The sequence below is a fragment of the Natrix helvetica genome (genome assembly GCF_964273705.1).
Source record: "Natrix helvetica genome assembly, chromosome: 1".
In the NCBI taxonomy this organism is placed as follows: Eukaryota; Metazoa; Chordata; class Lepidosauria; order Squamata; family Natricidae; genus Natrix; species Natrix helvetica.
In genome coordinates, this window is record NC_138548.1 from 68,470,302 (window position 1) to 68,492,853 (window position 22,552).

General features: G+C 35.7%; 1 protein-coding gene across 1 annotated transcript in view; it reads left to right on the forward strand.

Moving 5' to 3' along the window:
• RYR3 (ryanodine receptor 3) overlaps nt 1-22,552 on the forward strand; it is a 334,068-nt gene that overhangs the window by 202,262 nt on the left and 109,254 nt on the right. The window contains exons 51-60 of the mRNA XM_081937281.1: nt 411-574; nt 1,912-1,990; nt 3,851-3,940; nt 4,926-5,072; nt 10,459-10,521; nt 12,699-12,774; nt 12,919-13,042; nt 14,865-14,980; nt 16,641-16,708; nt 20,575-20,696. Of these exons, the coding sequence (XP_081793407.1) occupies nt 411-574; nt 1,912-1,990; nt 3,851-3,940; nt 4,926-5,072; nt 10,459-10,521; nt 12,699-12,774; nt 12,919-13,042; nt 14,865-14,980; nt 16,641-16,708; nt 20,575-20,696 (1,049 nt within the window). The remainder of the gene's footprint in view (nt 1-410; nt 575-1,911; nt 1,991-3,850; nt 3,941-4,925; nt 5,073-10,458; nt 10,522-12,698; nt 12,775-12,918; nt 13,043-14,864; nt 14,981-16,640; nt 16,709-20,574; nt 20,697-22,552) is intronic.

The window sequence follows — 22,552 nt, forward strand, 5'->3', positions numbered from 1 at the left end:
GATATACAAGCTGGGCATTGTTAGATCAGATGCTTCTCCTATGCAAACATACAATTTTCTACTATCCTTATTTTGGCCTTTCATGAGAAGTGGAAAAACAATATTGTGTTAACTACACATGTGGTCAGAAAAGTACCTTAGACTGATAGGAAAAAGCTAACACAGTCATGTTTCACTCACCTGCAGTAGATTGCATCAGAAGAGGTATTGTTCAATTCAGCCTATTGTAACACAGAGAGATACATACACACACACACATTCTTATTTTTCTTTCCTTTTCTAAAACATGCTTCTCCATTTACTATCAGCATCTACTAATGCTGCTTCTACAGGGCTTTTTTTTTTAACCTTAACTAACACTTTGCATGTTTTTTATTGGACTTTCCAACCAGTTCCTATCTCTCCTGCAGAAGTATGATCCAGAGCTCTTCCGAATGGCCTTGCCTTGTTTAAGTGCAATAGCTGGGGCTTTGCCACCAGATTATTTAGACACTCGAATTACCTCATTTTTAGAAAAGCAGACGTCAGTGGATGCTGAGGGAAATTTTGATCCCAAACCTATCAGCACAGTGAAGTGAGTCATAATATCTTTACTTTTTCTAAGGATTCTTATTTTGTTATTTAGCACTGCTAAGAAATTCATTGATTCATTAACAGAATATAATGCACAAGTTCAAAAATACGTTGTTAACTTAATTTTGGTGTTCCACTGAGTTATGTATAGTCTGTTTTTTCTCTGAAATATGAATACTAATTGATCAATTGGTGAGTGGTGATTGTGGTGTAAAGCTAAATCTAGGGTAAGAAAAGACTATTGTTTGGATTCCAACTCTCATCAGCCCCTGCTAGAATGGCCAAAGGCAAGGGTTTGTGGATTGTAATTCAAAAAAATTGGAGCACTCTAGATCGCCACCAGCTGGTCAACCCTTTAATCTGGAATAGAATAGTAATTGCAAGATGTAACTGTAATAACATTTATTTTCCAGCCTCTTAAGGTAAGTCAGACTGTAATATGTAAGAATTAAGATATGTAAGACTGTAAGAATTAATATTAATACTTAGTCACATATTTCTTATTCAAATTTATACTAGCACAAAGTTTTTAAAGCTATAATTGCCTGGAGTCACTTTATTTATTAAATTTATTATTATTTGTTAAATTTATTATTATTTGTTAAATTTATTATTATTTGTTAAATTTAGTTTGCTCCTGTCATGCCATGGGACTATTCTATGCAGTTTACAATAATAAAAGGCAGAAAATGAAAGTGTAAATAGAAGTAAAATAATAGAACAACAAAGGAAACAATCAAAAAGAACTCAATAAAAATACATCAATATGATAAACAAAAATATGGCTGGGTAGACAATAGAGTGCAAGGTAGGGAGTGTGCCATCAATTCAACAGCCACTCAAGTGTGGAACTGCCCCATTTGGTCACCAGGCCAAACAGCAGAGCCAGAAGGAAGGATCGGAGGGTAGGAGCAGATGTTACCTTAGACTGCAGAGGTGGAAATGGTCCTATTTTTTTACTTGTAGACTTCAACTTCCAGAATTCCTGAGCCACCCATGCTGGCTCAGGAATTCTGGGAGTTGAAGTCCACAAGTGGTAAAGGGGCCATAGTTCCTCCTCTCTGCCTTAGAGGGTAAAATGTCCCAAAGGGCAGGCACTCTGTCCATTTTGTTAGACAGCCATATATGGTACATGTATTTGTTTGATAAATAATTAAATAGTAAATAGAATTGTGATTAAAAAAAACATAGTTTCATATATTTAGTGAAGGCAACATGATTTAGCTCATATATTATTTGTATAGAATGTTATGTTTGTTTTGGAAAAGAATGGTCTGGACTGGTATAGCATTACCTAAGTGAAACAAGTTACATGTAATATATTCTTTTGGTTTTTAGTTTTATACTTCCTGAAAAGTTGGAGTTTATTGTCAACAAGTATGCTGAACACACTCATGAAAAATGGGTCTGTGACAAGGTATGGATTATTTTAGTTCTAACAATTTCCAGAAAACAACAGTCAACACTCAATGTGAACTTTAGAAATGCATTCAATATGTCTCCATAGTGCTGAGATTATAGCGCAGCATATATTTCTAGCAGGGTCTTTCCACAGTCTTTTTTTCCTTGCTCAAGGAAAACCTGTGGGTTTCCTGACAACTTTAAAACTATTATAAATTATAACATTAGAACATGTGCATTTCAATTTTAGCAATTGGTAGAAATTTGACTTACATGCAATTTAAGATCAGGGATGGGAAATGGAAGTCAAATTTGCACCACATTTGGAAGGAGGATGAGCCATTGTATATATATATATGAGTGGGGCTGGTCATTTTCGGCTTTTAAAAATGTGCTTGTCTATTCAAAAGCTTACATTATTCATCTATTTAACACCTCAACATGACAGAGAATTGGGTTTTAATTTTCAGCATTCCACAGAAAGGACATTCAGAGACCATAGATTGGCTTTGACTTCTTTCTGACTTCTAAAACTGTTTGTTGTTCGGTGCATTGTTCTTTAAAATGAAAGACAAAAACATATTAACAGACTGACTATTTTAAATGTAGCCAGATAGATACAGAGCCTTCTAAATTGTTAAACTTTTTTGTTGCTATTACCTTTGTTATTGGTTAGCAGAGCATCGATATAACTCAAAATTCCTTTTGTTATTAATCCAACCACATTTAGGAGGTGGGGAGGGGACCAACTGTATTGTGGTTTCTATAGAGTCAGTTTGATTTAGTGCCTTAGGCATGACAGTCAGTTAGGTGACCTTGTGCCAGTCACTCTCTCTCAGTCTAACCCACCTCACAAGGTTGTTATTGTGGAGAAAGTAAGAGGAAGAAGAAATATTAGGTATGTTTGCCACCGTGAGTTATTTATAAAAATAATAAAGGCAGGAAATTAAATAAATAAATAAATAAATGTTGTGACTATATAAAGTTTCTGACTCACATTGAGAACTCTAATTGTCTATAGTTTGTAAAAATCTCTATGTGCATTCTGATGAATGTTTGTGGGCTGAGGGGGAAATCTGCTGTCCGTTACTATTCTCCCTATGTCAATATAGAGATTATTCAAATAAAAATCTAGTTTGTGGTTTTATTTTTCTCAATTTTGTACTGTTGCCTTAATTGAATAAGTTATGAAATGCTTTAAAATGTTCTTTTCGTCAGAGAGCAATATCTGAATTTTGATGTACATAAAGGATTTATATTTTTCAAGTACAGCAGAAATGAATTGTTCTTAAATGGCTGATTAATTCTTATGCTTTCTGCCTTGCTACATGTGCTGGAAATTCCATGTTGCATGCCTGTTTTTCAGCCAATCTCTTTAACCGTCACTCTTGCAAGTCCCTTTTTCATCCTATTTGCTTGTTCTGATTAGTCATTTTTCATTATTGTGAGCCATGTGGAAAACATGTGCTGAGGGGAGAAAAACAGAATCAGGCTCCAGAAAGCACAATTAAGCTAATAAAAATAATGCTTGCTTATAAACAGACATCTTCTTTTAATTCACATAGGATTCTCCCTACTCATTTACATATAATGTTGGGATGGAGTTTTCTAACAATCCACCTGTGTGATGATTTTGCTTTCCAGTTTTATATATGAGATTATCTATCTGCCCATGTGATCTGTATAATACTGATAAGAGCTTCTTTTTCTATGAAGCCATTATTGTCAGAGGTTGCATATTGTTGTGCATAGGCCAGCAAACATAATCTTTTCCTACTCATTACAAAGGCATTGTATGTTAATGACCATTATGACTCTTCCAGACAATTAATTCCTGGAATTAATTATGCAGTGTGGATTATGCTTTTGTTTCCAGAGCAATTGTGGATGGAAATATGCTCCATTACTTGATGAAAATTTAAAGACACATCCTTTAATAAGACCTTTCAAAACATTGATTGAAAAGGTAATGAAGATGAATTTTCCCAGGCAAATGTGGGGTGCAGTTTGCATTAATGTTCATCAGTGTTCCATTTATTTTGTCAATGGAAATAAAAATCTGAAAATGTAAAATGACCAATTGGCTAAATTATAAATGGAGGTGTATGTTTTTGTATTCATTTTTTAAATTTAGTAGTTTTCTAAACACAGACCTATGGGTATGTGTACATATACATACATACATACATACATACATACATACATACATACATACATACATACATACATTTGTAAATTTTTAGTAGACATGACCATTGCCAATGATACTGATTTGTTTCATATTTTAATATGAAATGACTTAATTCATACTCCTGGAATTAGAATATAATTATCTTCTAGTTCTCATTTTCCTTGATAATTGCAATGCTATTTTTCAAATCCATAATACATACAAAAATGCTTATATTATGGTACATACTATTTTTAAAATATATGATATCAAATACCTTGCGAACACCCATATGCTAGAAAGAAAAGCATAGAAAACATGGTGATATTTTTGTGCTTCTAAAAATATGCATAAAAGGTTTTGTGCAGAGTTTTAAAGGAAAAGAAATGGAACCTGAGAGAATATTATACATATTCATTTCCCAAGATCATCAATAGTTGGCATGGGAATTGATATCTTAAAATCAGCATTGAGATCATGTGGAATTGAGCAAATGTTCCAATCGGTCTTCAGTGAATTTTGGCTCATGCAGCACAAAACCTGTGTGTGTGTTCACGTGTGTACATGTGCTTGTCTGTCTGTCTGTGCGTGTGTCTGTCGGTGTGTGTGTGTGAGAGAGAGAGAGGAAGAGAGACAGACATACAGACAGACAGACAGACAGACAGATACAGACACAGACAGACAGACAGAGTCAGTTGACTGCAAACCTGCATGTTTATTCCTGGGGGAAATATTTTAGATTTCTTTTTCTACATGAAACATAAGTTGTTTTTTTTTTAAGGAAAAGGAAATCTATCGATGGCCTGCCAGAGAATCTCTAAAAACCATGTTAGCAATGGGATGGAGTCTCGAAAGAAACAAGGATGGAGAAAATATAACTCAGCAACGTGAAAATGAAAAGCTCCGTAGCATATCACAATCCAGCCAGGTAAAGTAAAAAAGCAAAATGTAAGATTTCTGTTTCTTCAGAACTAGTGCTACTTTTATTTCTTTTTCTTTTTACTTTTTTTTTTGGGGGGGGGGAGAATGTTATTATTCCAAAAATGGGTTAAATTCATAGAGCTTCACATTTATAAAAAATATAATTTCAATTGCTCTAAAGTAGGTAATTCGTTGAAATTTTATCACATTTTACAGCATTTTAGAACAGCAAGAATCCATATGTGATACTTTTATGAATGTATATGAATCAATATTTGACTGAACAATTGTTCAACTGAATGAAAATTATTAACAGAATATCAATTACTTCGATTGATATTATTTTCCCTCTGTATGCTGATGTTTTTACAGTGGATTTACAAAAATGAATGCTAAGTTACATTACTTCAGAGAAGTATGAATATAAGTTGTTTTATCTTCAGCTTCTTCCTTCATGGATTTGTTTTTCTACAGTCAGGGTGGCACACAACAAGCAATTCTAGGCAGGAATCTCTGGTAAAATGAGATAGAGAATCTGTGGCCTACCAGATGTACTAAGCAATCACTTTCACCATCTCTTTCTACTGAAAGAGAAATAAATTAACTCAGCTTAGTCAGGTTTATTCCTTTGATATATTAGTGACTACTTGGAACTCTGCAAAGTGGCAGAATAAAACAACATCTGATACTGCAATTGTATGCTAAACCTATGTAGCACTTGTGATAAGTTATCTGGGCATAGAATTCCATGTTAAGAGAGCACCAAAAACATAAAGGTGAAATCCCTGCAATTAACATTTCAACAGTTCTTTATTTCACTAAAAACCTGTTGGCGCAGTAGTTAGAATGCAGTATTGCAGGATAATTGTGCCAACTGCTAGGAATTCGATCCTGACCATCTCAAGGTTGATTCAGCCTTCCATCCTTCAAAGGTTGGTAAAATTATGGGTGGCAATAATACAACCCTCTCTGTAAACTGCTTAGAGAGAGCTGTAAAACACTGTGAAGTGGTATATAAGTCTAAGTGCTATTGCTAGAGGTTTTTTTTTTTAAATAACTTCTTAAATCTAATCAACACTCTGTCAGGGTTCCAAGTAATACACCCATAGCAAACAAAACTATGAGGCAGGTAGATTCCTCAAATAATATTTTTTTTAAACAAAGTTTTATTGGTTTTTTAAAAAATAATAGGGAAAAAGGTAGAGGAATGGTTACAAATTTTGGCAGTTGCGATGTGCGGTAGGTGCCCCCTCCCTCCATACTTATAAAATACATTTACACAAAATTCATTGCTAAATAGTAATATATAGTCAGCATATGAGTTCAATTAATAATTTCGAACCATTTATGTCAAACAGATTTTCTTATTCATTTTTGTGATCTGAGTTTTCTCAATATTGCTCCATCTCCCCCTGCCGCCAGAGCTCCGGCCCCTCCCGTGTCCTGTATGTCTGTTGTAGAATCATCTGGTTTTTCTAGGAAGGCTTAATTTTTTTCCATAAAGGCCTGCGCCTCTATGGGTGTATTAATTCTAACTCTTGTGTCCTCCCAGAATATTAGCATACCTTCAGGCATCAGCCATCTGAACCACACCCCCTTCTGGTATAGTTTCTTCGCCAGTTGCGAATAGCTTTTTCTTTTCTCCCTCACTTTCTTGGGGATCTGTTTCAGGATGGTTATTTCCCTATCTTGGTATTTCAAAGCTTGCCCCCTTTGTGCACTCAGAATTTCATCTCTTGTACTTTTTCTGAAAAAATTAATGTGTACTTCCCTGGGTACGTTGTGTGTTCTAGAATAAGCTGAGTTCACTCTATAAACCAGATCTAGTTCCCACCCCATCTGTTGTTTCTCTTTCTGAATGTATTCAGCCAAAATACTTGTCACAATGTCCCTTATATCTTCATCATCTGTCTCCACCACATTTTGGAATCTAAGGTAAAAGGACATTCTCTCAAATTCTATTTTCATTTGTTGGGTGTCAAGTTCTTTGTTCCCCTTCTGCATCCCTTTCATCCCCTCCCTCATCTCAGCCGTCCCACCCTCCAAAAGATCCAGTCTCTGTGAGTTTCTGTTAATTTGGGCCTGGTTCTCTTTAATTTCTTCTTTCATCTCTTTTAATTGTCTTTTTATTTCCTCTTGTCCTTGTAGAAGTTGTTGGAACATTTGTTGAAATTCAGTCTCTGTGGTTCTAGGTTGCATCAAAGCTGTTATCGTTGATTGTGTACTAGGACTGGATGTTGTGGATGTTGGGGCAGAGGCAGCAAAGCCAGGCTTCCCAGGAGGTGGTTTTTTACGAGACATTGTTTGTAGAATAAAGAGTGCAGTCAATACAGAGAGTGATCAGTCAGATAGGTAGAACAGCTAAGAGAGTCCAGGAGATTAAAGGTCCAAGCAGAAGGTGATTTTTCTAGTTACACTGGCAATAAGATAAAGTTGTTCACGCCAGGAAGTCCAAAGAATAGCAATCAACAAGAGATTTATCTGAGTAGCACGGAGACAAAGACCGGAAGCCTGAAGTTTTAAAGGTGGAGTCAATTTTCACAGTTCATAAAGACAACGGAAGTGTGCCATCTTGCCCTGCCAGTTTCGGGTTTAGAGGCATAACAAAGTTTTCAAAGTTTCCAAAATTCCCAGATCATCATTGCATTGTAGAGTTAAATCCAAAAATTCGTTTTTAATAAGAGCGTTACATCATTGGTTGGCTCTCCCCCTCCTCCTTCCCCTGGGGCTGAGAGCAGAATTGTTTCAAGCCGCCTGTCCGAGGGGGGGGAAATCCCCCTCCCTCCAGCCGCGCTTCTCCAGCCAAGCCGAAAGAAAAGTTTAAACTGCTGACAGTTTCTCCAAACTGGTAAAGGGAATGAAAGGGAGTGTTCGCCTCACTGCACTGCAGCCGCGTCCTTCTGCTTGTTTATTCTCCCCATCGTGCTCCCCAGTGCCTGGAGTGAGGCGGGGGCCCCCCTGGCTGCCGCCGATCCAGGGGATCCCCTGCGGTGCCGCCCCTCCGGCAGGAGCCTCTACGGGGCGTCCTGTGCCCCCCAAGGAGTGGGGAGCCCACCGGGAAAGCGCGGGGCGAGCAAAGCTTGCCCATCGCCGTCAGCCGCCGGAACCCTTCTCAAATAATATTTTATTGCATATATCATATTGGCACAGTTCTGGTGAAAACCGACTCTGAAGATTCCTGTGGTTTTCACCTAATTAAAAGTAAAAGGTTTCCCCCTTCCCCAAATAATCAAGGCGCTGTCCAGTTGCCTGGTGACATCACTCCTCCATTCTCTCTGATCAGGTGTGAGAATGTCCTTGGTTCCCAGGAGAAAGTATTTTGTTTTGGCTACAAAACTTCAGCTATCTCTATTCCCCCTTCCCTATCCCTCCCTATCCCTCAGCTCCAGTGTGGCAACACTGAACCCTCAAAATGGCTTCAGTCAGATCAGCTTCAGGGTTGACACATTCCTTTAATTTTATATAAGTCAGATAATGAATTAGCAGAAATCAAATGATAAAGCCTACCACTAGTAAATCTTGCTTTACTATATAAACATGGGAAGATTCAGAGTAGCAAAATATAGGAACAACCTTCTTCTCTTAGTACCCCAGAAGTCAACCTATTGACTTCTGGGGGTTATTGTTTCTTATGTTTTTGTATTGAGTTTTTATCTTTGTCAATTGCCCAGAGTCACTGAGAGTGAATTGGGCAACCATATAAATTTTCTAAAATAAATGATCAACCATGAGAAATTGTGCATATCATGTTCAAATCAGATTTTATATGTTAGCTGTTCTATACAACCACTAAAACTCATTAAAAGAAACTGAGGCTCCTGTTCCTACATAATATTCAAATTTCTGACATGACAAGGATAAATGAATAATAAATTACATGAGTATCTGTATTTTTTAAAAAAGTCTATAATTAAAACATTTGCATTGAGGTTACGTAGTCGGTATACAATAGGACAGGACTTTGTCAAGGCTTTGTCTCTACAGTTTATGCAATGTATAATTATGACCATTTGCCATGTCACTGAAAGATTATGAGACAACTTTTTTTTTTGCAAAAATGTGAAAACTTTAGTTTCTTATATTCTGTTTGTTGCAATATCGATATTCATACATCGACATGAAATTGCAAATACCTACATAACCACATGCAAATTTTGCGGCTAAACAGCACAGATGTAGATCAGCAAACTATCTACTGTTTTTCAGCAAAAAAGAAATAGTTCATTTAAATGGAGATAATTAATTCAGGAAGATTAAGTCACAGTAAATATTACATGGTTTATGTATCAAAAATACTGAATGAAGAGAAAACAGCTAATTTAATATACCAATCCTTAACATATGGACTGGTGCATAATTTCTACTAAAACTCCTACCACATACAGACAAAGACTGAAAACATTAACCTCTTGGGAGTAATTTTTTAATAATTGCTATTAGATATACACAACCATTTTAATAAATTTAATTGTTTAATACTTCTTTTAGCATTGTATCCTGCTGAATTTGGTGACCATCGTGTTTATTGCTGTTCAATACAAAGACATTATATTTTTGCCAAACATTTAATATAGATTATCTAGTGAAGATATGCATCGCCTTCCATTGCTTTTTTCCTTTAATTTTTTCTTATAATTGCTCTTTTTTGTATATTGTATGTTTTAAATATTGCTGACATCAGGATTGAAAAGTTTATACTTTCTGGATTTGATTGCACATAAGGGATGGGATATGGGATGGAGAGATATCTGTTTAACCTTATCGGAGAATTAAGAATTACTACATTTGTTTATACATGTGATGATTGTTTGGAGTTGCGTACATGTTCGTATATTTCTTTTCATTTTCTTGATCATATTTCTTCCTTTTCTTTATTTCTTTTTGCCTTGTGGTTTTATACTTTTGCTTTTTTTATTTCTTTAAGCTTAATTTATATTAGTTATTACTACTACAATAAAAATCCTTAATAGAATGATATGTAAAAGAACTGAAAAGACATAACAGCATGTAATCTGCTAATGAAATTCCAGTCTTAAATTCAGGTAGCTAACCAGTTTATTTGCTTTTTTAAAAGCTAGTGTCAACTGCTCAGATCTGCTCCTTATTTCAATGTCAATTTGCCACTCAAATCATGATCATGTTTTGCCAAATACCTGGAAGGATTGTGAACTGTATAGTTTTTAATGCTTGGCAATTGCTAAGGTGATGAAGTTCATAACTCTTCATATTATCTGAAATATAATAAAGAATAAAAACAACATGCTTATTACTTTATTGTTTAAAATTAAATACAAAATCATGCATTTTAAAATTTCCTCCTGTTTCTATAATTCAACCTGAAACTCATCTCAAGAATGAACAATAATGGCCAATTTATCTCCTTTTGACAACAGGGGAATGGCTACAGCCCAGCACCTCTTGATCTTTCAAATGTTGTACTTTCCAGAGAACTCCAGGTTTGTCTAAAAGTGTCCAATACTTTGTAAAAATTGAAATGTAGAGAAAATTTGAAACATTTATATAGTCTGGCTGAATCTGTGTGAAGAGTTTTGAAATTGGGGAAGTTCCTGACAAAGTAGAACTAGAAGAATTGTGACCCTTCCAGCTGCCTTGAGTAAAGAACGGAGATTTCTGAAATGATGAGTGAAGAAGTGGAGATTTCTAAAATGTGAGGAGTTCCTAATAAAGTAGAAGATAAGATAGAACTAAGTGCTGCCTTAGTGTTCTATGGGGAGAAAAGACAGAGACAGTGACTTGACAGAATGAAATTTTCCAGTTTGGTTTGAAGATAGTGATAGAAGGAGTCCTTGGTGTTCTCTGAGCTTCCTTGTTTTCTTGTAGACGTTTCATTACCCAAACTAGGTAACATCATCAGTGCTGGTAAGGAGTGCAGTTTGCTGTCAGTTCATATTCTAGTGGCTTGCATATCAGTGTTGATGGGTATGGTCTTAAAGATTCTTTTTGGGCTGTTTGGTGATGACTCTTTGGCAGTTTCATGTATTGTTTACTTGATTGTTGGTCTGATGTTAATCCTGGAGTTAATCTATGCTGATTAGATATCAGTTTATATCTAATGCTGATTGCTGGTGGAGAGGTGCTTGGGTCTTTTTGTTCCCTTTTGGGCTGGGTGATAGTCTCTTTTGCATAGTCTAGATATATATAGTTAATGTCTATGTGTCTATTGATGGCTGATTTGTCTGGCATTTTTGGATTTGGCTTGATCTAGGATAGTCACCTTTTCCCAATTGAAACTATGGTTAAATCTATCTATATGGTGTGAAACTTAAGAATTTTCATCATGTCTTCTGGCTACTAGTTGGTATTTGTGGATGCATTCTGACAGTCTTCTCCTGTTTGTACTACATAGTGGTTGTTGCAGTACTTACATTATGTGTTGTAGATGATTCCTGTTCTATCTTCTGGTGTTGTTGGGTCTTTTGGTCTGCTTAGGGTGTTTTGAAGGGCTTTAGTTGTCTTGTGTTTTATGCTGATTCCCTGTGGTTGTAGTAGTCTGCTGATGGTTCATGAGATATTCTTGATGTATGTCAGTGTAAGCCTTTTTTAGGGATTTTGTTGTTTCTGCTGTATTGAGTTGAGTGGTCAGTGACTTTTTGATAAAGTTGCATGGATAGTGATAGAAGAAAGGAAATCCCGCCTCCCAGTTGCAGGAATCAGAAGGCAAAAAGGGACAAGCTTCCAACATTTCCATATTCATGAAATGTAGATGGAGCATTGAAATGGGGATGGACTGAGATAGATGGAAGTGGCTATCAGACATTGATAGAGACAGATGGCTTCCTCTGTAGATGAACTTTGCTTAGAGACTTTTTTCCAAGTCTAGCTATGGTAAAACGGTAGTCCAATGTCAGTGCAATGTCAGGTATTCTTTCATTTATTACCTAGAGCTGGCTGGAAAGCCTAACAGATACTGTAACTTCATTGACACATATCCACTATGAACCTAAATATCTTTGCTGACAAAAAATGTACACATAGCTCAGATTCCTTTCAGTATATTTGTGAAATTGGGGGGAATGCATCACTTACATTTATTTAAATTGAACTGCCACTTTAAAGTGTCCTTTGGGAGTTATTCACTGTGATTTTTTGTACCAGTGAATAGAGTGATATCAACTACAACTGAGCCAGCCGATTGCTTAGCTCTAATAATTTATGAACAAATTAAAAAATATTAATCCAGCATAGAACTTTGAGGGAGTCCACTTCTTATTTTCTTCCATTGAGAAAATTGCTTATTTGCTTTGCATTCTGATTTTAACCAAATAATAATATTGCCAAACTGTTCAGGAGTTTGAAGATATCTACCCTACATTCTATGTTCTATGGGTGGGAAAAAAAGGAAATCCTCATTGTGATAACAGCTAAAGGTTTGTTAGATCTGTTCAAGAACTTTATAGCATGTGGAAAAGCAATATGAAAAAGAATTATCCCTAAGCAGATATTTTCATTAATGTACCTCCTTTACTTAAGACTTATAATCACTTGTGTTAATGACATATATCATTACAGCAAATAATGCAATATATATTTCAATGCAATGGTATTATCTATGGCTTAGCACGTGGTTATTTTGATTTTTAAATTATTGTTTCTTGATTTCTTGGTGATGTAGGGAATGGTAGAAATAATAGCCGAAAACTATCATAACATTTGGGCAAAAAAGAAGAAAGTGGAATTGGAAAATAAAGGTAAAAATGAAATGTTTTAATTAGCACCTGACATTTGATATAGGACTATATGAAAATACCAAAAACATGATAGTAATTGTCTATGAGTATTTTCAAAATTTTGCTATTGCAGTAAACATTACTTAAGTTACGGTTTTCCTATAGGAGGAGGGGGTCATCCATTGTTGGTACCTTATGACACGTTGACAGCCAAAGAGAAAGCTCGAGATAGAGAGAAAGCCCAAGAACTATTCAAATTTCTTCTTGTAAATGGCATTGCCATATCTAGGTAAGTTATGCATCTCAAAGAAATAAGATTCTCTGTTCAAGTGTTCTGTTTTGTGTGATTTTAGAAAAAAAACTCCAGCAACAACTTAGTATCTTGCATGAAATAAAGGGCAGTTTTACATGCACAACATACACATGGTACTCTGTTAACAACCCCTTGTTCAGGGAACCATTCAAAATTAAGATGGTGTTAAGCAAATGGTAGTTGTGATCCTAGTTACCTCAGTCTCAACCTCCCTGCATTCACATGATCACAATTCAGTCGCTTCAATAATTATTTATTATTTATTTATTTATTTGAAGTTGTCAAACAAAAATGAGAACAAGAATAAAAGAAAAAAATTACAATGACAGGGACAATAGGCATGTTAGTGCACTTATGCACGCCCTCCACATTGCGTTATCCTGTGGTCAACTGGTTACCATTTGAGACCTTTTTTGGCAGCTTCCTTTTGGCAGTGCAACACAGCCATTCGACCCTGAGGCTGTACCCGGATCTTTGAGAGCCCGGTCGCAAGGGAGCAGCCGCCTGGCAACCCAAAAACAATAAGCCCTCCCCTTTAATAACCCCAAGGCCATATTTCGTGTATATAAGACCCTGTCGTATTTTCGGGGAAACATGGTAGGAACTCTTACCTTCATAAGCGACTCGACAGAAAATTGATACTAGAGATTATAATTATTGGTAACATTTAAATAAGAACGCATGGAATAGCAAGATGCTAGCCATATTATGGATTGAGAGAAGGTAGTCCTCCCTTCAGTTTTTCTCCCTCCACACCTTTACAATCTATTATGGCCTAAAAATACAGCTTTTACATAGAAATATGTCCCATTTGTCCCATCAGTCTAAGGTCAAAATATTCTTAATTGCTTTTTGCTTCCCGGAGGGAAATATATTTTGACGTCAGGCACAAATAAATGTTATTTTCAGCAATTCATCTTCCTCTCTTTTCAAAGTTATTCCACAGCTGAACAGTGTCTTGCTGTTTCATGATTGCCTTTCATGCAGATAATTCATGGATATATTTCCTTTCCATTAGAAGGGGGAACAATCCAGGGACTGAAAATTGCTCAAATGACATATGGGAGGAGCATCAAAGGCAATCAGTATTTGACTGGGTTGGAGGGTACCAAGGGCAATCATATTGGTTAGTTGGTGAAAATAGGAAATAGTCTTCATTACTTCTCCTAGCATCTGATGGAATTGCACAGTAAAGTCATTGTTCAGTGCAGTATTTTAGAAATAATGTAGGGAAAAAAGATTCAGAATTCAGAGAAGTTTAAGCATAACACTCTCTACAATTGTTTAGAGCAAATGCATGGTCTTTGTAACCATGCAAGACATGGGCAGTCTTGATATATTTTGATCATGATATAAATAGATATATACTTGTAAAAATTACAAACTGGAATATTATTTTCACATTACCTTCATTCTGTTAACGAGAGTATTGAAAATCTTAATTTATATTTATAAAATTCATGCTTTCTACACAACGGCTACAAAAACTGGCTATGGTTCCGCTATAGTTCTTTTGCTGTCAGTGACAACTAAAATCAAATTTTAAGAAAAATAAATAGATCTTAATACCAATCTCATCCTTGTAAATATATGCTCCAAACAATCTTGTAACCTAATTTAAGGAGGTAAATGCTAAATATGCCATGTTCGATCATCTAAATTTTTAAACATAATTTTAAATCAATTTATTTAAAATGATAAAAACTTAAATTGCAATAAGCATAGTGTTTCAAAATTTTGTGCTGCTTGCTAGATTTTTTTAAAAAAAAAACTATAGATGAAACTTTTGTTTCACTAGAGGCTTAAATGACTTGGAATTGGATACTTCATCAATGGAAAAGAGGTTTGCTTATAAATTTCTCAAAAGGATCCTTAAATATATTGACTCAGCTCAAGAATTCATTGCACATTTAGGTAAGTTTTGCTAATGTTTTTTAAAATGTAGTAATGAAAATGACACCTATTGTTGCGCCATTGCTTACATTAAGTATTTTTATTAGCATTATATTTATTACTGGTACTATAATAATAAATATTCATTCCCTCATGAGAAGATGTGACTTAAAGAAGGTCCAGATTTTTCTACAAACAGGAGATGTTAGAAGAAGTGGAGGCCCTGGCCAGTTTTCCCACTGAAGAATTGAAACCAACTCAATTTATTTATTTATTTATTATTCATGCTTCTAGACCGCCCCCTCTCCCAAAAGGGACTCGGGGCGGTGTACAGTCCATGCAAAATATATCAAAATACAATAAAAATTGAATATGTACAGTTGGAATGGAGGAGGTTAAAAATGAAATTAAAAGAACTGTACAAAGCAATATATATAAATATAGGATTTTGAACCCCTAAAACACACACAATAAGTTAAAAACAATACCCCTAAAATAACCAGTTAATACATTGTCCTCTACCCCTGGTTCCTTTGCTTTAGGATACATTTCTGTGATCGAGAAACAAGATGACAAAGTAGCTATGAACATGGTCTTACACGTCCCAGTATTTCTTCTTCAGAGGAAAAAGGGGACTATTATTCTTGGCCACATGAAATTTTCATCTTAATAGGAACGGGACATTGTAGGAAGATTCGAATAGGAGAATGAATGTCATTAGGAGCCTAGCTCCATGTTATGCTGTGTAATATTTTCTTAATCTTGTTTGCTCTTTCAGCTACAAACTGTATGACATGAAAAATATAATTACATAATTGCAGTTTTATTTAATTTATTTATTAGATTTATACGCTGCTTTTTCTCAGAAGCTTACCTGGGGATATTTCTTTATTTTATTCAGCAACCAATCTGTGGAGGTGAAAATGAAAGAGAGAAAGAGTGACTGATCAATATCAATTTCAGTAACTAAGGGTGTTTGTTTATTATGTTCTCCTTCAGGAACTCAATGTCTTCTTTCCTCCTTTTTTCCTCCCACAATAAATCCCTGTAGAGAAACTTAAGCTGAGGGATAGTGACTAGCGCTAGCCACCTTGTGAGCCTCCATAGCTTAGGATGAGTGTCAATTAGATCTCTGTGGTCTTTATCCAACACATTGGACTCAACACAACACTGGAGGTCTTACATATTTTCCATATGTAAAATAAGGTTTAATAGGGGAAAGCAGCAATTTAAAAAAAACTTACTCCACATTATTATTTTCTTAGCTTCATTTGCACTTGTTTTCATCTCTTGAAAAATCCAAAGCTGCTCTGTAATCTTCAACTAATTCTTCCCCCTTTTCTCACTGAAGATGAAAATAAATTTAGTAGAATGCAGAAGAAAGATATGTAGAAAAGATACAGTAATATTATCTACAATGGCAATCCCCCCCCCCCCCGGAAAACTCTGTCAGAAGTAGGAATTGGGCAATATGAATGGAACTTTCTTACTTTGATTCAAATTTATAAGTTTGCATGTAGTCTTAGTATTGACTACACTCAAAGGAGAGGATCGATAAATAGAACCATATGTTTAGCCTTCCTGCAGAATAAATTGTTGCTGCTTCTGGAATTCCACAAGCTTAAAAGCTGTGATAATAATCCTGCCTAATGTTGTTTATCTTTACGTTGTTTCTTCACAGAAGCCATTGTTACCAGTGGAAAAACTGAGAAATCTCCACATGATCAAGAAATCAAATTCTTTGCCAAAGTGAGTAATGTGTTACCTAAAACAATCTTCTTTAATTCCAACATTCTGATAATTTTGAGAGCTATGTGTAAAATAAAACATCTGACTTCACTGTAGATTATAGAAGAAATCAAGAGAAATAAATAAGAAAAATACATAAAGTCCCAAAATTATTGTATGGAGGTACACGTTTAAAAATTGTTCTTCTGCACCAGGGGGTGTCAAATTCGTGGCCTGCAGGCCAGATGCATAATGTGCTGGCCATGTCCATCCCCAGTTTAGCGAAGGGGGGGGGGAAGGTCTTTTTTTTTTTAAGCAAAATTTTATTGGTTTTTTTTTTAAATAAAAAGGAAAAGGGTATTGGAATGGATTACAAATTTTGGCAGTTACAATGTGTGAAAGGTGTCCCCACCCCCAGTACTCATAGTATTCATTTACACAAATAATTCAATATTACATAATAGTAATTTGTCAGCATATAAATTCAGATAACAATTTCAATCAATTTATATCAAGCCGATTTCCTTATTCATTTTTGTGATCTGAGTTTTCTTGGTATTGCCCCTTCTCCCCCCAGCAGCAGGGCTCCGGCCCCTCCCGTGTCTTGTATGTCAGGTGTAAGATCATCAGGTTTATCTAGGAGTACTTAATTTTTTTCCATAAAGGCCTGAGCCTCTATGATTGTATTAATTCTGACTCTTGTGTTGTCCCAGAATATTAACATACCTTCAGGCATCAGCCATCTGAACCACACACCCTTCTGGTATAGCTTCTTCGCTAATTACGAATAATTTTTTTCTTTTCTCTCTCACTTTCTTGGGGATCTGTATCAGAATGGTTATATCTCTATCTTGATATTTCAATGCTTGCCCTCTTTGTGCACTCAGAATCTCATCTCTTGTGGTCTTTCTGAGAAATTTAACATGTACCTCCCTGGGAACATTATGTGTTCTAGCATATGCTGAGTTTACTCTATAAACCAGATCCAGTTCCCACCCCATCTGTTGTCTTTCTTTCTGAATGTATTCAGCCAAGATGTTTGTCATGATGCCCCTTAAATCTTCATCATCTGCCTCCACTACATTTTGGAACCTAAGGAAAAAGGACATTCTTTCAAATTCTGTTTTCATTTGGTGGATTTCAATCTCCTGGTTCCCCTTCTGCACCCCTTGCACCTCCCCCCTCATCTCAGCTGTCCCTCCCTCCAAAAGATCTAGTCTCTGTGTATTTTTACTCATCTGGTCTTGATTCGCTTTAAGCTGCTCTCTCATCTCCTTTAGTTCACTTTTTATGTCTTCCTGTCCCTTTAAAATTTGTTGGAACATCTGTTGAAAATCCGTCTCAGCAGGTTTGGGCTGCATCAGTGATGTTAAAGTTTGTTGTCCGGATGTACTGGATACTGTTGATGTTGGGGCGGAGACAGCAAAGCCCGGCTTCCCCGGGGGTGGTCTCTTAGGTGGCATTATGTTGAGCAGTAAAAGTTCAAAGTCAATACAGAGAGGAAGTTAAGGAGGGAAACCGCCGAGAGAGTTCAGGAGGCTAGGAGTCCAAGCAGAGGGGAAATTATTCTAATTACTTCTGGCAGTAGAGTAAAAAAGTCCTTTGTTCCAGGGAAATCCAATTCAGCAGGAGATTTGTCTGAGTGTCACGGAGAACAAAGACAGGAAGCCTGAACTTCTATAGGTGGAGTCAGTTTTCAATGTTTATAAAGACAATGGAAGTGTGCCATCTTGCCCTGCCAGCCTCGGGGTTTAGAGGCATAACAGAAAGTTTACAAAGCTTCCAAAGTTTTCAGATCATCACCTCATTTATGAAGTTAAAATCCAAAATCCGCCTTCGTTATGAACGTGAAATCATTAGTTGGCTCTCTCCCTTCCTCCTCCTCTAGGGCCGAGAGCAAAAGGATTTAAAGCCGCCTGTCCGAGGGGGGGGAATCCCCCTCCCTCCAGTCACGCTTCTCCAGCCAAGTTGAAAGCGATTTTAAGGACAGCTGGCAGTTTTTTTCTTTCGTTTTCGGAAAGGTCTTGATATATCATGTGACGACAATGTAACACCATGAGTTTGACATCCCTGTTCTACACAGAAATTGTTGTGATTCAAATTCAAATTCAAAGTATTTCATTTAAGCCAATAGTCAATAGTAATGATCCACTGAAAACATAATTTCACCAGTATTATTTGTTTTCAGAGTTTATTTTATTGTCAATATTTCTATGCTGAGCTTTACCTTATGATTGTCAATGGTTCTATGTCATTGATTCATTTGGTAGTTAAGATGTCATAAGCATACATGAAAGTAATGCTGTGATAGTGCTATAGATTGCTGTTGAGCACAAATGGTGTTGAGATACATTATGCTAATGATTGATTACAGTGAGATATCAAATACTTGAATTTGGTATTTATAGGGTTTCTCCTGCCATAGTATATAATTGGCTTAGTATACAGGGAGTGTAGAGGGCATTGTAATGAAGAGCTCTCATTCTTCATAATTTTTGTGATTTAAACATATGTATTCTACATCAGCACAGTTACTGCTCAGAATGTTTCAGAGCTCTAGTCTTTCATTGGGTCTGTGCTTTATCAGAAGGTGTAGCTCTTTTCAACTCTCTCCATTCTCTTCTGATCACTAATAAAGTTCAGACCAGCAATAATGGATTGAGCTGTTCTTCGTCTGTTGTGGCCATTTCTGTTGTTTTTTGTTGAAACCAGGAAGTGCTTCTACTATCTGTTATCGATGTAAGATCCCATATTGTTGACATGTCTCCTTCAGTGAAGGGCACTTTGTGGATTCTGGTCTTTTCTGTACTAAGTCTGCTAAAGGGCTACCTTTACCAGGCTTACTACAATTATTGTTTTCCTTCAGGCATTAATTGATGCACCTATAGTAGTTTCAATAACCAAAAAGACCTTATTTTAGTCATCCCATCATCCCACATCAGAATCCATTTATTTATTTACTTGTTCCAAGCTACTCATGCCAAAACAATACTGATTATACCCCTTCATACAGTATTAGGATTAAAAACTACTAAATATAACAAAATATAAGTCAAATCAATCCAAGCATAAGTTATTCATCCAAACTCATCACTTGGCACCAAAACCTTGGGAAGAAACAACCAACAGTCAATTTTTTCTTCATAAGCTTTCTAGAAAAGCTAGGATTTCACAGGCTCCCACAATGCTAGGAGGAGCACATTGTCCTGATTTCTGGAGGGAGGCTGTTCCAAAAACAGGGGAAATTTCACTGATAAGGCTTGCCCTTCCTGACAATAACAGTGACCGTGTATGGACCCATGGTAAACTCTCTAAAATCTCATTGGATGAGTAGAGTTCATACAGAATAGATAATCTGGAAGCCATACACATCCAGGCTAAAACCAGTCACAGAAAAACCTGGCTGGGAATTTCATTATAAGCATCCATAGAAGAGCCATAGAAGAGCAAATAACATGCTTAATGACCTACTCATGACAAAATCTCCCAACACAAACACATAATTGTTGCATTGTAATAATTATATCTGTGCATGTATGTTGCATTTTGACTCCATCATAGTTTACGATGGACAACCTTGGCCTCTGCCTTTGTATAGTATGTTGTAGGATAGTGGGAGCTGTTACAAAATGTCATTTTAAAAAGCCCAACCAGATTTTTTGTGCATATGTGTGCATTAAAAAAGCTACAGTCAGCTCCTTGGTATCTGACCTACCCTTGTGGCTTCTGGTGACTTTTACAGATCTAATAATGATTCTTAAAGGAGTCAACCTTGACGTGGATAACTGAGAATCTCCATAGACAATGACTGTAGAGAAATAGCTATCACTCTATATAGGTATTTTATAGTCATATTCTACAGTTTGTATACATCTTTACTTCTTTAGGTTCTGCTACCATTAGTTGACCAGTATTTCACCAATCATTGCTTGTACTTCCTCTCTTCCCCAACAAAACCACTTGGTAGCAGTGGATATGCTTCCAATAAAGAAAAAGAAATGGTAGCAAGGTATGTAGAAAGAAAACATGTATATAGCAATGTACATTAAATGAATCAGTAATGGAATTAGTTGCATATGATTCTAGTCAATGTGCTTGTGTCACAGAAATGTGTCTGCAGAGGTAATTCTCGATGTACAACCACAATTATAACATAGACTAAACAATGCACCATATAAATAGATTTATTGTCGCTTATTTGGGGTATTTTAATTGCATTCAATTTATTTAGGGGTTTTTAAACATTGTGTTTTTACTTGTTTTTATCTATCAGTTCACCTCCTCCTTGTATATGTCGTATATATGTCTTGGTATATGTTTTGTTATATGTATGTCGATATATTTATTTCCTATGTTTTGTTGTACGCCGCCCCGAGTCCTTCGGGAGAGGGTGCGGCTAAGAAATAAATATTTATATTATATTATATATATTATAAAGTATCATCAAAGGGCAATTTTAATTTCAATTACAGTTATGGCACCTAATACCATTTACTAAAATTGTGGGGGAGGGGGATTCTTTTATTTCTCTTTGTAACTTAGTTATATGGTCCTGCTTACAGGGGCCAAATGCTATATTAAATGCTATATTGATTTTATTTCACTGCGTAGTATTGAACAGTGTAAATGGACAGTATATGATAATGTATTCATGTAATATCATTTTTTTATGCTGAAATATTTGGAGCTGGTAATTCCAATAAAAGACAAAATCCTTAGCCTAAAGATTTAAAATTCCTGGGAGCAAGTTTTCCAAAGTTAATTTGAAATCTGCAATCTGAAACTTCAAAAATATAACCAAAAACAAACCAACCTGCCTTAATTTTCACTTTCCCAATTCAAACCCTCTGTCCAGACATGTAGGCTTTAAATGACCTTTGAAAAATATTGCTTCTTTTTTTTCTACAGTGTATGTAATATAATTTTTTTTCCTTATAGAACATCTAGTTCTTTTTCCAAAACCACTTTTCAGACAATTTGTAAGATTTCTTTCAAAAACCTGGCATTAAAGATTATACTGTCATATCTGACAATAAAGGATTTTAACTTTGAGGAAGGTAGACAGTATGACATTTATTTAAAGATTAGATATATCCTTACCTTGATTGCTGCTATCACTGTGAGTAAAGCTGACAGAAGAACCTAATATATTCCTAAAGTAATTTTACATTCTGCCATATTTATGGAATTGATTCTCCTACCATTTTGCCATAAACCATTCAGCCTTTAGGCAATCTGGGGATAAGACTTTCTTCTAATACACAGAGAGTACTCAGTACATTTTTAAAAAATTCTCAGTGAGTATTCATTTCATTGAGCTTTAGATCTCTTATTTATTTTCTTTTTTCATTTCTTAAGGTTTTTAAAATCTTCATTAAATAAATTAAATTATTAGTGAAAATACTGGCACACAAATGGGAATAAAATACTTATGCATTCAAATTATTAATACATCACAGTCTTACTTGACTTTACTGAGCAGAGACCTTTATCTTCTCCGAAATATATACAAGATAAGGTGGTTCTTCCTCTCAGTGGAGGTTTCAATGGGCTCCAATTGCCCCTGGAAAGTTAGACTTTTAAAGTAGATGACAAGTATCAGCTATCAGTGTTTTCCTCTCCATGCCCCCCCCCCCATAAAATCTTTTAATGAATAATTACCATGGGATTTTGGTGAATGTATACCAGCATTTTCACAATTAACATTGTCTGATTGCTGAAAAATAGAATTAATAAAATAGAATTTATCATTTCCCCCTATTTAAATTATAATTGTATATAGCAGGGGTGTCAAGCTCACAGCCCACAGGCCAGATGCATCACGCGCCTGCCACCCCCACCCCAAGTTTAGCAATGGGGGGGGGG